The 16,637-nt window shown below is 41.8% G+C and overlaps 1 protein-coding gene across 2 annotated transcripts in view; it reads right to left on the bottom strand.

The window, feature by feature from the left end:
• rasgef1ba (RasGEF domain family, member 1Ba) overlaps positions 1–16,637 on the bottom strand; it is a 120,364-nt gene that overhangs the window by 15,429 nt on the left and 88,298 nt on the right. The window contains exons 1-4 of one of the 2 annotated variants that reach the window (XM_051422887.1): positions 13,878–14,196; positions 6,227–6,409; positions 5,718–5,840; positions 5,447–5,584 (exon numbers count right to left, since the gene is read on the bottom strand). In XM_051422887.1, the coding sequence (XP_051278847.1) occupies positions 5,447–5,584; positions 5,718–5,840; positions 6,227–6,403 (438 nt within the window). In that variant the 5' untranslated portion in view covers positions 6,404–6,409; positions 13,878–14,196. Of the gene's footprint in view, positions 1–5,446; positions 5,585–5,717; positions 5,841–6,226; positions 6,410–13,877; positions 14,197–16,637 lie in introns of those variants that run through there. The other variant, XM_051422886.1, reaches the window with a different exon arrangement.

Genomic DNA, 16,637 nt, shown 5'->3' with positions numbered 1-16,637 from the left:
TGATATTTCCACAAGGGTCCTGCTTATGACTATTCTTTTCACATGGCAAACTCTCTTTGAAACTTGAGGAACCCTAGATAACCCCCAACTCTTTACCGTTAGCCAAGGCTTTGTTTTCCTGTTCTCTAGCTCTGTACAGCTTTGAAAAGCCAAGGACACACTGCTGCTAGACACAGTTACATCCCTTTTCCATTAGGTTTGGTGACAGAGAATGAGAAACACTATAACAGCGATAACAAGAACTAGAGAGCGGAGTGTGATATCCAGTAGCATGCGTACAGCCACTTTGTTTGGCTCAACTGTAGGCATTTTAGGCTAAACCCTAACCACTCATCTGTGGTGGAGAGTGATAACAACCTCAATGGAATTTACAACACACATGTTGACTACATGTCAGCAGAACTGACTGATGCCAGCTCCCAGCCCAAACCACAGAATGGCCCTCAAAATGTGATGCCTCAAGGAATTTACTTAGCAGAGAAGCTGCCTGTTGGCCATGCACAGGGAGGGTCACTCATAATGTTACACAACCCTTTTCCTGCCGCTCATTAAGGCCTATCAGCTCAACAGGGGCAGAGGAGGGACACTCTTGCCCTCCTGGCTTCAAGAGGTCGAGAGGTCGTCCTGTTTTGAACCCTCCCCTGGACTCAAAGCATGCTACGGTTAGATAATTGTTCCCTCGCTGCCACAGTTTAGCATAGGAGTTGCATAAGAAGGTTTATAGAGAGAAGAAGGACATGTGTGTTTGATTTTGCGTATGTGGAGGGGACTGAATGTTATTGTATGTACACAGAGGATCGTGTTCGTGGCCTCTTTCCATACCACCGGTTTGAGCTGCCCAAAAATCTGGGGTGACGAGGCCCCTTTTCTCACGACCACATCCCTCCTCTCTGAACTTTCTGCCAATTCAGCATCCAGAATATGGGTTCTTTAAACAAGACTCCAGTTCAACAGGGTGGGAAGAAACACAGCTAGCCTTATAATGGATATGAAGGCCCGGTGCCTAGACAGCAATCAAGTGTGAGTTGCTGCGCTCAGGCACTTGGGAAAAATGAGTGAACTCTCATCACTCTGCTGGAAACAGACAGGGCGGGACCTTTTTTGAAATTCACTTCCCAGGGCGAGACTAATGGATCTGTCTGTTGTTGATGTGGCTGTGATAGGTGTGATGGCACATGAACAGACACATTCACATGTCAGCCAATCAACTGTGGCTCTGTGGATATTGCAGTTTTGGCAAGGGGTGATTGCAAAAGCACAAGACAGAGACAAGAAAAATGAAGTTAAAAAAATATATGTGGTAGTCTACATGGCCTGGAGAGGAGAGAGAACATTTCTTTTCAAATAATTGCTCCTTGGCCAGCTGAACAAATTTATAAAACGAGCAATTTCAAGGCATCGCGTCTGTCCCCCAGAACATATGATGGATCATTTTACTATTAAAGGTTTAAAATATATAAAAAATAATCATTAGTTGGAGCACTACATGAAATACTTTCATCCAGACTTTGTAATATCAGTGTAAACACTGTATATATTCAGCTATTGCTTGACCACAGTCCTGCACAGTTAGACAACAGTGAGACACAACCAGTGAAAATCGCTCCAGTTGCCACTTCAAAGTCAGCCATCTGCCGTAGCTTCTGTCCACGCTACAAACAAGAGGACGGGCCAGGGTCGGATAAATATAGTCACAGATCTTGGAGACAACAGCATGCCTGACATTTCTAAGCAGAGGGAGTCACATTTGCTCATCAAAACTATTGGCGTTACATATGAGGAGGCCTAGCAGGGGCACGCTGTTCCCTACGCTATCGACCCTGGCAGTGATCCTGAGGTGGCAGACGGCTGCCCAGTACAAGTCACCACGACTGAGCGTGTGGCTGGTTCATGCCATCGTATCACTAGAGGTCCTGGTTTCCTTGGCTGAGTGGCGTTACTTCATGTGGAGCACCACCTGACCCACACAGAAGACCTGTCTGTTTTTAGCAGGTTAGCCAAGCAGCACTAATGAACAGATAGTAAAAGGTGCATTGTGTAGGATTATTTTATCTACAAACATATCCATGTTGCCAAGTCACGATGGGGCCAAAGTACCTCTCAACAACCTAGCATTCAGCTTTAATTTGCTCCAAGTCCAAGTCAATTCGACTCACACCAGACAAGTCAAAGTGTTTGTTAGCATTTGGAAGTCATTTGAACGTCTTTCAGATCTCTGATTTCTAAACTCTAAAGTCCAACTTGAGTCCAAATCTCAAATTTCAAGCTTTTTCACTTTTCCACCCTGGTGAACAATAAAGTTTTATTTTATCATTTTCTTCTTAAGCAAGTATTCCATTCAGAGAAAAGTGGGTATGCTCACATTATATCCTTTGCTTTCCTGTTAAATTTAGCTATAAGGCAATCAGAAACCACAAAAAGATAAGTGTTTAAGATAATATTTTTTCAACAATTGACTGCTAACCAGATATTGAACTTCCCAGAGCAACTTAAAACATACAGTGCAGTGGCACCTGTCAGAAAAGGGTACTGTGCATGCCCCATTTGGATTAAAAACAGTTCATGTTTGTCCAAAGGTCTGCCTTATATCAAGTGTACCAGACATTCAACTGGATATATAATGTGGGATCTGGTAAATCAACCTAATTTATCATAATAGAGCAAAAAGAAGAACAAAATAAAAACTGCACATTTTGAGGTCAGATCAAGATCACAGTGCTTGGTTTCTTCTCGGCTGCTGCTTCCCTATATATCCAACCACATCCATAATGACAGTCTTACTACAGAGATCAAGGTCCTGGAATGTTCTGAGTGTGGTCTGGACACGACTGTGGCCAGATGTTTGGGACATCTATTCTGGACTCAAACCCTTTCCCAGAGTGCTGTGGTGGGTGCTCTGAAGAACCAGAATCTAACCCTGTACTCAAGACCTGCTTATGGTTACACATTTGCGTTTTGTTTTCAAAACATGATTTGGAGAACCTGTGAGAAACATGAATGCAAATGAATTCTGATCAAACCCCCTCCTGCTGTCATTGGACTGCTTCCTTAAACTTAAACTGCTGAACTTCTTCAGAGAGGAATCACGTTTTATTATCACGGGTTATCATCCAAGGACACATGAACAAATAATATCACAATTTCACTTCCTCAACATTAGCTTGTGGCAATTTGTAAACCCGATGCAACAAAGCTTCTCTAAGAACCATTCATTTGAAAAACCATTCTTGGTCACGCTGTGCTAATCATGAGCATAAATGCACATCTGCAGGGTGTTCAAGTATTGTTAAAGGTCGCTTTGTCAGCACAGTGCATACATCTATTGTTTGTAACCTTTATCTGTTCACTGATAGAGGTTTTTTATGTTAATGTCATATGTCCACAATTCCTGCTCTGTTAGATTAAATTACTGTCCATGATTTTAAGGTAAACTATTGGTCTTTTTGAGAAGCCATCATTGCTCATCAACCTCTATAACATTTTACTAATAAGACCTATTGCTGGGTTGTGAGCATGCTTTGACATTGCTACAATTGGACGTTATATATTGGTTATATATAAAAACATATATCATATTACTTATTCAGAAAAGAAATTGAAAGTACATGTTGAAATTGTTACGCAAGTTGCCTTACCTCCCACTTAACAAAGTTGCTCTTTGGGTGCTATCACTTTCAATTTTTCATCAAATAAGATGATTAGATAAATGAAAGTGAGCCAAAATAAAAACTAAACTGGAATAAATGAGTAGAGAAACTAATGACTTTGAACGGCTGTTGCATTCAATTATTTGGATACACTTTAAAAATGAGTCACCTGTTATTGCGTTTTGTTAAATGTGCTGAGCATGATATCACCTCAAGGGAAAGTACCAGGGAATCTTGTGCTAAATTACTTTCTGTTGCCTCGAAGCCAGAATTGATTTCAACCATCAAAAATATCTTTGGAGGGGTGGAGTTAATGCCAACTGCAGCCAATCTACTGTGAAATCAGAAGATGTTTGTGTGACCATCAAAAGACTGAGTGTGTGTCTATTACTGGTGGTCAGCTGAGATGTGTTTTACGTCTGTGGGTTACACAAGGAGAGCCGATATGGAGAGCTCTAAATGTGTCATGAGAAACGTATTGATTTCTAGATTAAAATCAGGATCAATGGTCATGCTTGTACTATTGATAAGTCGTGTGAAACCTGCATTAAAAATGCTGGGGTGGGTGGGTTGTGTTTTTCTTGTCTTGAGCAGTGAAGGAGGGATGTCTTCTATCAGGACAGATGGATGTTTGTGTCCTCAATCACTGTCTGGTCCTAACAAGCCCCTGCTGCTTTATCGTTAACACCAACCCCCCAAAAACACACACACTTAACTCGGACACGCAACTCATTCCCAAGCAGAGCCCACCAGCACACATGTGAATCCATCAGGTCTTGCACTGAAAGAACTCTGACTCATGATGACTAAGTGAATTATTTGTCCAGACTGAAGAAAACTGAAGTGGGAACATTGCCACTGTTGACATGAAGGGAAAATAACAATGTGTAGCCTTTTTAACCCGATTGGAGTAGGTAAGGATACAAACTGGGAAAACTCCACAGAGAACCACAGATGGTGGTTTGGAGAGTAGGTTTTTTATACTTTATTTTATTCTCTTTTAACAAGGTGTTCTTTGAAATTAAATCCCATTTGTAAGGGGTCAAAAAGGCAGCAGGAACTCATAAGAAAATGGACAAAAAAATGTTTTGACAAATATAGTCAATTTTGAGAATTTAACATTTTGAAAAAATATGTTTATTCACTTCTGTGCAGAAAGTTAGAATAAAATATTGATACCACTCTTGTTCGTTAAGTACAGAGCTAGAGCCCGGAAGTGATTTGTTTAGCTGTGACTAGAAACAGTGGTAAACAGAAACAATTAGTGCACATATCTCCCTCTAAAACCACAAAATGTAATTTCAACATTTATGTTTAGACAGAAATTTGTGCAGATTAAACAGACAAGACAAAAACAGTTCTACTCCACTAAATAAACTTTCATCCAAACAGCGAAGCAGAGGCTAATGACGGCCTAAGCCAGTGACATTCAGCTCTGCAGCATTCGAACAATTCAAATGCTGCCTAGGAAGGAGCGCCACAGAGACGACAAAAAAGCCACCTAGCCCATAACAATGGGGCTTTTCTCTCAACTCAGCCAGCCTCAAAAACTGCTTTGTTGCCAGAGATACCCCCCCTTTGCCTCCCTTCACTGCTATCAGCAAAAATCTGCCTGTGCCTGTAGCTTTGCTGCATGTGCGGTCTATAGACAGCAGCTTGTGATAACACCTGAACCAAACATATTATCTAATCAGCAGGCAAGCCTTCATTACTTAACTCATTTAGTATGAATAATTGTTTTGTTGTATGTCTATGATGAGTGACATGAAGAAAGATATAAAGAAAGGGCGAGGACTGACCTCATCTCCATTGGCCAGCCGGTGGGTCAGCTCCTTCAGGCTGCGCATCATCCTCTCGTCCCTGAAGTCATATGCGAAGGTTTCTGTCCATTCCGTCAGCAGCTGGAGGATCTTGGGAGCAATCTTCCTGACTCTCATCTGAAAATGCAGGATAAACACATAAGGGACAACCAAAACGATTGTTTTGTAGTAGGTTCACAATTAAGAGCCCTGTTCATGAAGAAGAGGAACTAGAAATTTGAGCCAGGTAGGGATTTTTTGTTGTGCATACCTTGTCAGCTTGGGGATCTCCAAGTCTCTGTTGCTCCATGCACAGGTGACACACCTTCGACATGAGTTCGTATGGGTGGATAAAGAGGCGAGAGCTGAGGAGGAAGGTGAAGATGTATGTTCTCTATGGGGAGAAAAAGAAAATACGTTTTCCACAAAAGCAAAATCATGGTGACAAATTGATCATTTAAGTTTGAAAATGGGCTTTAAAACCACATGAAATTAAAACACTCAACGGGGAATGGTACCTCAACAACAAAATATAAAAATAACAAGTAGGGGAGTTAAAACTTTCTATCCCTGATGTACAGAAAGAAGATGCAAGAAAGAAAGACAAAGAAAAGGAGAATGGAAGCAACTTTGGCACTGAACAGGGTCTCGAAGCACCAGAGCTTCTCACACAGAACAAAAAGAAAAGAGGCTTTACCTCCTTACTTTGATGAAACTGCAAAGGAAGAGAAACCACCAGGGATAAAAAATTAAAGGAAAATGTGAAAGATCAATACTCACATCTGGATAATAATCTACAGTTGGGACCAAATGGTGAATGAGGGCCTCCAGGGACCCAGACACCAGGTTGTTGTCATGATAAAAGAGGCCGGGGTAGCCTTCCTCCTTGGACTGGTAGAGGTTCTTGTTGTAGCCGCCGGTGTTCAGCTGCCCCGTGAACGGTGGTGTCTGAGGCATGTTGTCCTGCAAAGAGAAAGAGGGCAAACACAGGAAAGGTCAGTCAGGACTCCTTCTCCGATAGATATTTCACCGCAGACGCTGATGCAGGATGGCCAAACAAATCAAAAATAGCTCTCAGACAGAAACACAGACGACTAATGTTTGTTTGGGAAATGGTTTGGACGCAGTCAACACCCTTCCTCCTCTGGATCCCCCGCTGTCCATTTTAAGCTTTCTGGGTTTGGGTTTAGTTTATTTTGATGTACAAATGGTTGACTGAAAAAGTTAAAAAGCAAACTGTGGTTCAGACACAAAAAGAGAAAAGAAAAGCAGGGGGTTCATGATTCATCTGCATTACAATTAAAAACACTAGAATAGACAGCTCACTGAGCTTCACAGAGCTTCACAGAGAATTGAACCCTGGCAGTACTACTGCCTTGCTCTACAGAACCATGGCCAAGTTATAGCACAAACATAACTGCAGGGCAATAGTGTGTATTTTCCCAAAAGCAGCAGCTAAATTCTCAGAAAACAAAACCAGTGAAGGTTTCAGATTTCCTATAAATCTTCTGTATGACGCTTCATTCATTCAGAAGGTCTTCTGGCTCACAAAGGGCGGCTATTTAATGACTTATGAAGAAACTTCAATATCAGAATGAAAGTACACCATGAAAACATGTAAGAGCTTGTGAGAGATTCTGGTGCCAAACTGTAGCCCTGCAGGATGTCAAGACACTTGTTTTACCCTGAGAGCACGCTGTACGATCATGTTGCCTGCTTACTTTCGCTGCTGCCATGTGTGAGTGTGTCAAAGAAGCAGAACAAATAATTATGCAGTGTAGAATAGGACATGTGGAGGAGCATGTGTACAGTCCTGTGTTAGCGTCACACAAACATTGCCTTAGAAATCAGTCAAACCAATCCTGCAGCATAATCCACTTTAAAGCAATCCATATGTTCCAGACAATTGTAGCTTTATCTGTAAATCATGGGATACGGTACTTCCAAGCTACGAGGAGGTGACAGCATGACACAAAAGTAGCATTTTCTGATATGTTGTGGAGAGGTTTCTACTTTTTAGTAGTATTGTATTGTTATAATATATAAAAATATGTTATTTCTACTTGTCAAGTGACAAAACTAAGAACTGAGAACCATCATAATGTCCCCACTCTCCGATCTAAAACTCACACTGGTCCTCACAAAGATAGAACAACAAGCTCACACACACCTTCCTCTGCCAGCCTTCTGACCTCTGAACCTGGCACTTTGGCTCAATCCCATGCCAGGCAGACTTATGGCTGGGGAAACACAAAGGGCCTTTTCACACTGGGGGATTGGCGCAGGGAGCAACAACCCCGCCCCCACACACCATCACAACCCTCCACATCCCCCACCTCCTTGACAATATGCTGCCCCGTGGCTGACTGCCGAGTCAGGAAGCCTTTAAGGCTGATGCACCGCAATGCTGCCAGGGACGGATACAGAGATGCCAGGAGGTATAAACTGCACCTGCCCACACACTGGCACAACTAGTTCAAATAAATTTAGGGTTTCATTGTCCTGTGATATAATCTGGTCAGCAGAGAAAGCTGACATAAGAAAAAAAAAAAAAAAAAGGATAAACATCTGCTGATCAGACCAGATAGAACTAACAGATATTATTTAGCAGCATTCTATGGTCTAACACAACCAAGTTATTGAGTTTAACCTTTAAAAACCACGTTTTGTTTGGTTTTGCAGGAACACACAGCTCGATATGGATACCAAAACAAACCCTGTTTATTCATATGTTCACCTAAAACCTCCACCCACACATGGTAAACCATCCACCCATCCCACTTTCACACGCCTGCCACTCCATAATGTACATGTGCACACACAGACCATCGCTATTATTCAGCTAGACAGCCACCACGGCAATTTCCATGAGAAAGGCGAGTGTGAGGAGTCAGAGCACAGCGGCCCGAGCATCTGCTGCACCATGTGGCTTCCCCGCAGAGAGGGAGACAGGGAGATCAGGGGTGGGAGAGAGGAGGGAAACCCTGATAAAAGTCAACTTTTTTTGGATCTTTGTTTACTCCACTGAGGGTTGTTGCTGAACTTAAGTGCTCTTTTCTTAGCAGTGCTGTACCACAGACTCATTTGGTTACAGTGTCTTACGTCCAAGTACAACCGCAGATATCTACTGTCCACAAAGCCGCTCTAAACACACCACTGGGATTAAGATGAAGAGCAACAGCAGCAGGTGATTGAGGACTGAGAACATGTCTTTTTCACTTTTCCCAGCTGGGATCTAAGCCACCAACTCCCTGATCTCACGCTTGTTTTCCTGAACATGAAGTGGGTATTTGTTCTGGTTGTTATGTAAAGCTCCAACAATCAGTCAATCAATCAACAGCAATTTTAATACATTGTTTTAAGTATGTTTACAATTAAATGTATTTTTGATCTACTTAATTTAAGTAAATGTTCCAGCTTCTCCAAACGTGAGGGTTTGCCGATTTTTTTATACTGACCATATTAAGTGGATTGGGTAATGGCCAGACATGACCAATCTACTTTAAATATAGCTGTCATAAAATTCAGTATTTCTGCAGACATGCACAGCAGGTCATTACTGGCTGTTCACAGCCATCCCTGTGGTTTACTTATTTTAAATATTGGAAAAAGGAGAGCACTCGTATCAAACCAGGAATCTGTATCAGCCGATGAGGTTTGAGTTGAGGTACCGGAATCTGTGTTGGGATTTTAAAAAGTCAGATTGGTGCCTGATTGCTGCCCTAGTTGGACACCTAGTGTAGTTCAGCATTACATTTCTGGCACCAGTTATATCAGGCAGTTTAGTTGGACTGGGATTAATCTCAAGATGTCTCTGACGTTTTGTTGAATCTGAGTCCGGCCTTCATCTGCTAAACTACTCAAATCAACAGTCGCAAACTGTGAAAGAATTGGTTTATGAAATCCAAGTTGTATTGAATCTTCTGCATTGTGACATCACTCTCCCTCGCTGATGTCTTTGAAAAGGTGAACATTGAATTAATCTCATGCTGCCAGGGGCAAGGGGGCTTCTTTGAAGATAAAAGCTGTGTCTCTAATACAAAAAAAACCTTAGAGGACACCTGAGATCAGTTGCACTTTGTTCTCTTCTCTAATCTCAGTGTCTCTTGTGTCAGAGCAGCACTTTTTTACCAGCACATGCAGGTCAGTACTGAATGTTTTGAATCGCATATTAAGACATATTTATTTATTTTTATTTTTTAAACACGCTTAAATTTCATAGCACTTTTCCAAACCTGGTCTACAAAAATTAGGGCAACCTTTAGCGACAACAGAGACCCTGTTCTCAGGCCAAAAACTGAGAATTATTTTGGTTTTGTGCAGCAATCGGATACCACCACCATCACTGTCTCTGCACTGATGCCAAGAGTGTCAATTCTCATCTGCTCTGCTTCACACATGCCAGCTGCAGCCTTCACCATAATCCTAAAAACAAAGTGCTGGATGCTTACAAGCAGCGACAACTGAGACACACTGATTTACATTTGGCTTCCAGGTGTCTTGTGTAGTAGTAGTTGTGGTGTCAAGTCCTCAGGTCTGACAAAAGCAAACTCTTAGCACATTGCTGTTGGTTTAGCGTGGCCGCTGGCTGGGTGGCAGCTGAAGGTAAACAAACAAAATGCCACAGCTCGCTTCCCTCACTTCAGGGGGGTTTGTTTAGGTTGGATGGATGGTTTTAATTATAGCCTTGCTGGTTGTGTGTGTGTGTGTGTGTGTGTGTGTGTGTTTGCCGCCATCTGCTTCAATGTGTAAAAAGAAGTCTGGTTTGGACTTAAACCGGATTTAAAAACAGAGGATATTCAAATTTCTGTCTGTTTCTGCTCATTCATTAGTTTAAAGACGTTTTTGTACTCAACTCAGGCATCAAGCAGTAAACTGTCTGTGACTGATGCAAATTGTTGCTTTTGGGTAAAAAGTTTTCCTGAAATCGAGGCTATTTTTATATGCTCACGCAGACACTGTTCTCACTTTTTTTTAATGGCTAAAGACTCAACCACTGATTATCACATGGCAGTGAGTCTCTCAAAAGATTTCCTGGCTCAAGAGCTGACGGGATGTCTCGTGGTACTCTTGAGGGGCCACTATCCCATCCCTAGTATTAAACTGGGAAGTAGTACACACAGCTGAAACAGCCAACTTAGTAGTGAAACTGAAAGACATTCTTATATGCGGTAGCATTTGGAGGGGGAATATATGTTGAGGAGAAGTGAACATGGGATTTTTTTTTTGTTTCCGGAGACGATTCACTGAAAGGTTAGACAGAAATGTCAAAATATTTCTCTTTCCTGCCCCGCTGGGGAAATTTTGAAACAGGAGGGCAGCAGCTTAAAAAGCACCAAACCTCTCCAGGCAAATGTCATATTAGGAGTAAAACCCCGCTGTTAACATGAAATTACCTTCAGGCTGCAAAGCCATCAATGACACAGGCTTGCAGGTAATTTTGTCTCCAAACATGTGGGTGGGGCCGCTTCCCCAGAGGGAGAATGATGGGGCCTGGTCTCTCGCTTGCTCAAAATACAAGCTATCAAAGAGCCGACGGAGGCTGTTCCCACCCTGCCTGCAGTGTTAACGACCGCTGGTGATGAGCACCCATCAGCAGTTCAGAGGCTGTAAAGAAAAAAGCCTGAACACACAGAAAACCCATTCCAGTGGTCCACGATACATATACCGGCAGCCAGACACTGTTTACTGTTTAAGCACCTCCTTGATGTCATTTTCATTTCTAAGATTTTCCTGCAACCTCTGAGGTCAAAGCTGTAAAGCTCGGAGATTTGTGATGTAATAAAACAGCCTAAACAGCAATGTGCTTCAGAAGCGGTAGAAATGAAAGCAGAAGAGAAAAAGTAGAAAGGTGTTTTGTTTTTGCTTTATTGGGGCTGGAGAAGGAGGCTATAGCAGTGGGGGAATGTTACACTATGAGGGACCAGCAGTAAATCAACAGCTCCCACCCCCCTACTGCGTAAACACTGAAAGACATGAGGAATCTCACTCATCCATGGCTTGAGGAAATGAGGGTGAGAGATAGCTGAGTGGCTGCACAAGAGGGCCAACAGGCCACAGTGGAATAGTGGAAGTAGTCTAAATAAAGATGGCTGGTTGGTAGTGTTGTTTGAAGCTGGTGTGTGGTCAGAGGTACTTAAAACTAAACTAGCCTGAGGAGTACTGAGTAGAAATACACCTGCCTGACAGTAGAGGGCTGCAATAAAAAGGTGGGACTGGAGCTTTAAAAAAAACACTGCTACATCTTCCCATTGTGCAAATACAGTGTTGAGATGAAGTCTGAACACAGAGGGAGAAGTGACAAATCAGCAAGAACATGCACAGACCAGAAAAGAGAAAAGAGGGCCCACCACAAAAATCTTTGTCCCTCTCTTTCTTTTAACCTTCGTCAACCACACTGAAACGCCAGTATGTCAGTACAAACTCCCACAATGCAGCTAAACTTTGTTCAAACCCACAGAACATAATGGCTGTTGTCTAAATTTGAAGACACTTATGGGGAAATAAAGGAGAAAAGCAGAAGTGATAGAGTAAACACATTTGCTTAACAACACATTTAGCAACTTTCCCTCTAGCTGCCAGCAAGCTGTAACAAAACATACCCATCTACTAGCTTGATTAGCACTTAGCACTAACAGCACTTAAGGACTATTTGTCATCACCACTGTAGCACCTAGTCTACAGAATACTCTATAAAATGAACTGACTGAACTGAACTGATAGGACAAATGCCTAAATGACAGAAAACAGAGGAACATGCACACCGGTAATGAGGGTTTTGCAACCAGCAGCGTTTTGACAGGGGGCAATGTTTGCAGCTGTTGAACCGAGTGGTAAAAATCACAGCTTTCATATAGGATTGTGTCACCTGGCGTCATCAGTCCACGACAGCCACACGAATACCCCCCCCCTGCAGACTCTAAAACATCCCGCACAGAGGGACGCTGCAGCAGAAACAACACCTTCATGGCTTCTATTTCTCATTCTTTAGGAAACAGCAAGATTCAACAGCAAGCAGAGGTAGATACCGGAAACATCGCAGCCAAATGAGCTGGGACACTGTAGCCTATTGAGGCTTCATTCAACATGTGTCTGGACTGGGAAATTCATGACCTGATTCCTGACTGATCTGACAGTTTGCAGGTTAAATTACGCCTGGGCACCTACATTAAAAAGGAGCTACATTTAGTTGAAAAGTGGATGTTTACTTTTTTAGACTCAACCTGTAGTTAGGACCTGCTTCACAGTCATTTAAATACTGTCGAAACAACAGTTAGATGGCAAAAACATTCTCTTTGCAACCAAATTTAGACCAGAAAGGGCTCCACAAAGTGCACAATCTAGCATCTGCAATGCCATGACTGGGCAAAATCTATCTGCTACTGAAGATCATGTGATATGATAGAAATCACTGAAAATACCCTGCAGCAACATTATTTTTTATCAATTTTTAGCCCAGTGTTAATGCTTTTATGTTTTTGACTTGCAGATCAATGAATCAGGTCTGGCCTAGGTTTAAGTGACAGATATATATAAACAGCTGTAGCTGATAGGACAGTTCATTCCCACACATCTGCAGTATGCACACCTTTTTCATCTACAATCACATCACCACTTGCACCGAATCTTTGCCTTCTGATACTTCCAAGACCCACGTATCGTCATATATCATCTATTGGTTTGCATTTGTACAAACAAAGACGGCCACAACCACCACCAGGCCTTTACAACACAGCAGTACAGTAGCAACCATGTAATCCACAGCAACAATAACTCATTCAAGTGATGCATCCTCGCATTGTCAGCCAGCCAGCCAGAGTCCTGCCAAATCACCAATAAAGGGATTTAACTTGTCAGCACATTAAGGAAACCCAATGCATGTTACAGAGCAGCAGCACGGAAAGCCAAGGAGAACTAAGTTATTCAGGAGAGATGTGGGATTAACTTCACTGATCCCTCACTGTCTTGCCGGGGAGGAGAGGTGAGGAGGGGGGAATCCTCTTAGCCAGAAGGTAGTGGGGGTTAAAAATAGTCTGCCATTGACACTGATTTCAAAAAGCCCATTATTACGGAACAGTTTAGGGGTCATCTTATGGAAAATGAAAAGACAGACACACTACTTAGTACAGCCAGTGAATATGGGCATCATCACCCTTGTTTGTTTTGACCCTTGCAGGATAAAGTAAATAAAGGCGCACCTCCAGCCCTCGCACTGCAGTAAAGGTTTCAATTCAAACGCTCGAAACTCGAGCTGCAATCTTAACATGTGCAGCCAACTTGTGCAAAGAGTCACAGAGCATTCAGTGAGTGGTCAGTCCATTTACAAACAGACTACCGATCCTCTGTGGCTGGGAATAAAGTGCGCTCTTTCCACCACCTGCGCGCATTTTGGGTCTCCACATCATATCCACAATGAATCCTCCAAGCTCACCTCAACAAGCAGTAAATCCAGGCGCGAATTCCTCTCGTATCCTTCTCCCAAATTGTGAAAAGAAAAACAGCCTTTCAACAGCCGAGACTTTCTCCTTTTACATGAGAATGAATCGAGGCGGTGAAACCCAGCAGTCCCTCCCGGCTCCGGTCGCTCAATGCAGCATTATTCAGTTGGAAATGCAAAAATAAAAAGTTAAATGTGTATTCTCGGTTTCAGAGCAGTAGCAGCAGCAGCGGGTTTGTTCGGAGAAAGGGAGTCCGTATGAATGAATGACAGCTCCGGCTGTGTTTCTCCACCGCCGCCCACTGTGGTGTGTGAGCTCCGGGGCAGCGAGCAGCCTCAAGACTTTATTGTGAGGGAGAGGCAGCAGCCAATCAGAGCAGAGAACCAGCCCCCACCACACACACCCCCCTCTCCCATCCTCTTCCTCCTCTTTCAATTTCATTTCTCTTTCTCCATCCATATTTCTGTCACACTCTCTGACGTTTTTTCCATCAGTATCTTTCTCACCCTTCCTCTTATACTTCTCGATTCGCCATGAAGATTGCTTTATTTAGGAATGCCACCACCAAGTGTTGCCAAATTAACTCATACGAAGTGTAGAAGGAAAATTAAGGATGCAGCATGAAAAGCTAAAACTTTCCGATTTGCTCAGGTTGAATTTGGTTTCTGTATGTATCTGTGTGTGTGTGTGTGTGTGCTTTGTGTTTTATCTCAGTGGGGAGCATATGGGCTTCTTCTTCAATGACTTTTTTTTCTCGTGTTCTTTTCACCTTTTATGTTTTCTTGTATTTTATTTATTTTTTTGTGCTTTTTATAATGCAATATAAAAAAACTGTCTTGTATATATATACTTGTGATATATGTGTGTATGGGTATGTAAGTGTAGGCTACATAATATAATAAGCATACATAATATGAATTTGCAGCTTGGTTTTCTTTCTCTTTATTTACAAAAACAAGAAAAAAAAAACATGTAAATATACTGAATACTTTGTGACACCGTGGAATTATTACAATAAAAGTATTTAAAAAATGTCCTGCATTGCCTGGAAATTATATTATATTATATATATATATATATATATATATATATATATATATATATATGAGTCTACCACCATGCTAGCAGCTCTGGCAGCGGTGCTAAATATTAACGCTAGTAAGTAATTCACTTATCAGTGACCTTTATAGTTTAGCTTGTTAGCATGCTAACATTTGCTAATTCGGACTAAACACAAAGTACAGCTGAGGCTGATGGGAATGTCATTGGCTCTGCTCCATGTCCCGGTTGACACTGAATTGATATCAGTGGTGATCCCAGACTTCCCAGCACTGATGGTGTTGCTAGATAAAAAGTCTGGGATCACCAGTGATTTCAATTCATCCTGAGGGGGACGTGGATGTCTGCAAACATGATAACAATCCACCAGATAGTTCTCCAGACATTTTACTTAAAAACAAGAAAGTCAACCTCTTGGTGAAGCTAGAGGAAATATTAGGGGGTCAACCAAAGTAAGTAGGGTTCATCCTCTATGGACCATGAATGTCCACAAGTTTAATTCCAGACCAACAGACTGACCAACAGGTTGGATAGCCATGTAGGTAACATATCTAATACTAAATACGACAATGAGTACAATGATTACAATAAAATACACATCACTAATATTAGGCTGTGTGCATTAGAATCGTGGCCTGCCGAGGAACTACAGGGGAAAACGGTCTCCATGCTGTTAAAGCTACAATTACACATCCATAAATATTTTCAATGTATTCTGTTCACCTTTCTCTCTCCACCACCGTCTTGCCCCCTTCCCCCCTCCCCCCTTTAACCCTCCTTTCTCACATTTTTTCTCTCTTCTCTTTATCTCTCCACCCCCTCCCCCCTTTTTTTCTCTTTTGTATGTCTACACACCTCATTTGAAGTTCAGGTCATGGAAGCCGGAGCCTCGTTGCCACCAAAAGAAACTAATTATAATTGTTTAATTTATATCAGTGAAAAAGTTGATGCATAAAATGAAAACTGAATAGCTCAATCTCTTTCTCTGTCTCCAACACAACAAAAGGTCTCATTTAGTCCTTCAAACCAAAAGTGATGTTCATTGTCCTTCCAGAAATACAAGGTGACAACAGTTTCTACACACATAAAAAGGAAGCTGCCTTTGTAGGCAAATGAAAAACACTGATTCACAGTATGAAAGTCCAGAATGGGACTGAATCATTGGATTTGAAAAACGTTCAGATTAAATAAAATAAACATGCAAACCACAATTGTGTTTAAATGTCAACTGTATTAAATCCTGTGAAGCAGTGTTCTCAGGCAAACTCTAATCTTGCCAGCGCCACCGTGTTCTGTCTGTAGAGTTATAGAGGGCCATTGTGTGATTATTAGTTTAAGTTGTTTTATTCATTTAGCTTCTATCTAAAAAGGCAGGTTGATTAAGAATTAATTATCATCTACAATGACACCTGGAAAGAGGAGAAATCGGAGTTACAAGACAAAAAATACTGTAAATGGTTTCTTTTACTCTTATATATCTGCAGAAAATATGCAATTCTAACACCACATTTGTTACGACAACTGTTCTGCTTATCTTCAAACAACAGAAAACAGAACAAGACTATAGATTTTTTCCTCTTCGTTAAGTCAAACTTCACTGTAGTTCAGTTACTCTACACAGTAAAGAAATGTGACAAAGACTACATACTGGATGTTTGTTTAGCCAAAGAAAAATCCTTTGTGCTTGGCTGACT

The sequence above is a fragment of the Dicentrarchus labrax genome, unplaced genomic scaffold (assembly GCF_905237075.1).
Source record: "Dicentrarchus labrax unplaced genomic scaffold, dlabrax2021, whole genome shotgun sequence".
In the NCBI taxonomy this organism is placed as follows: Eukaryota; Metazoa; Chordata; class Actinopteri; family Moronidae; genus Dicentrarchus; species Dicentrarchus labrax.
Note: the sequence above shows the minus strand (reverse complement) of the source record. Positions and strands in the feature narration are given on the sequence as shown.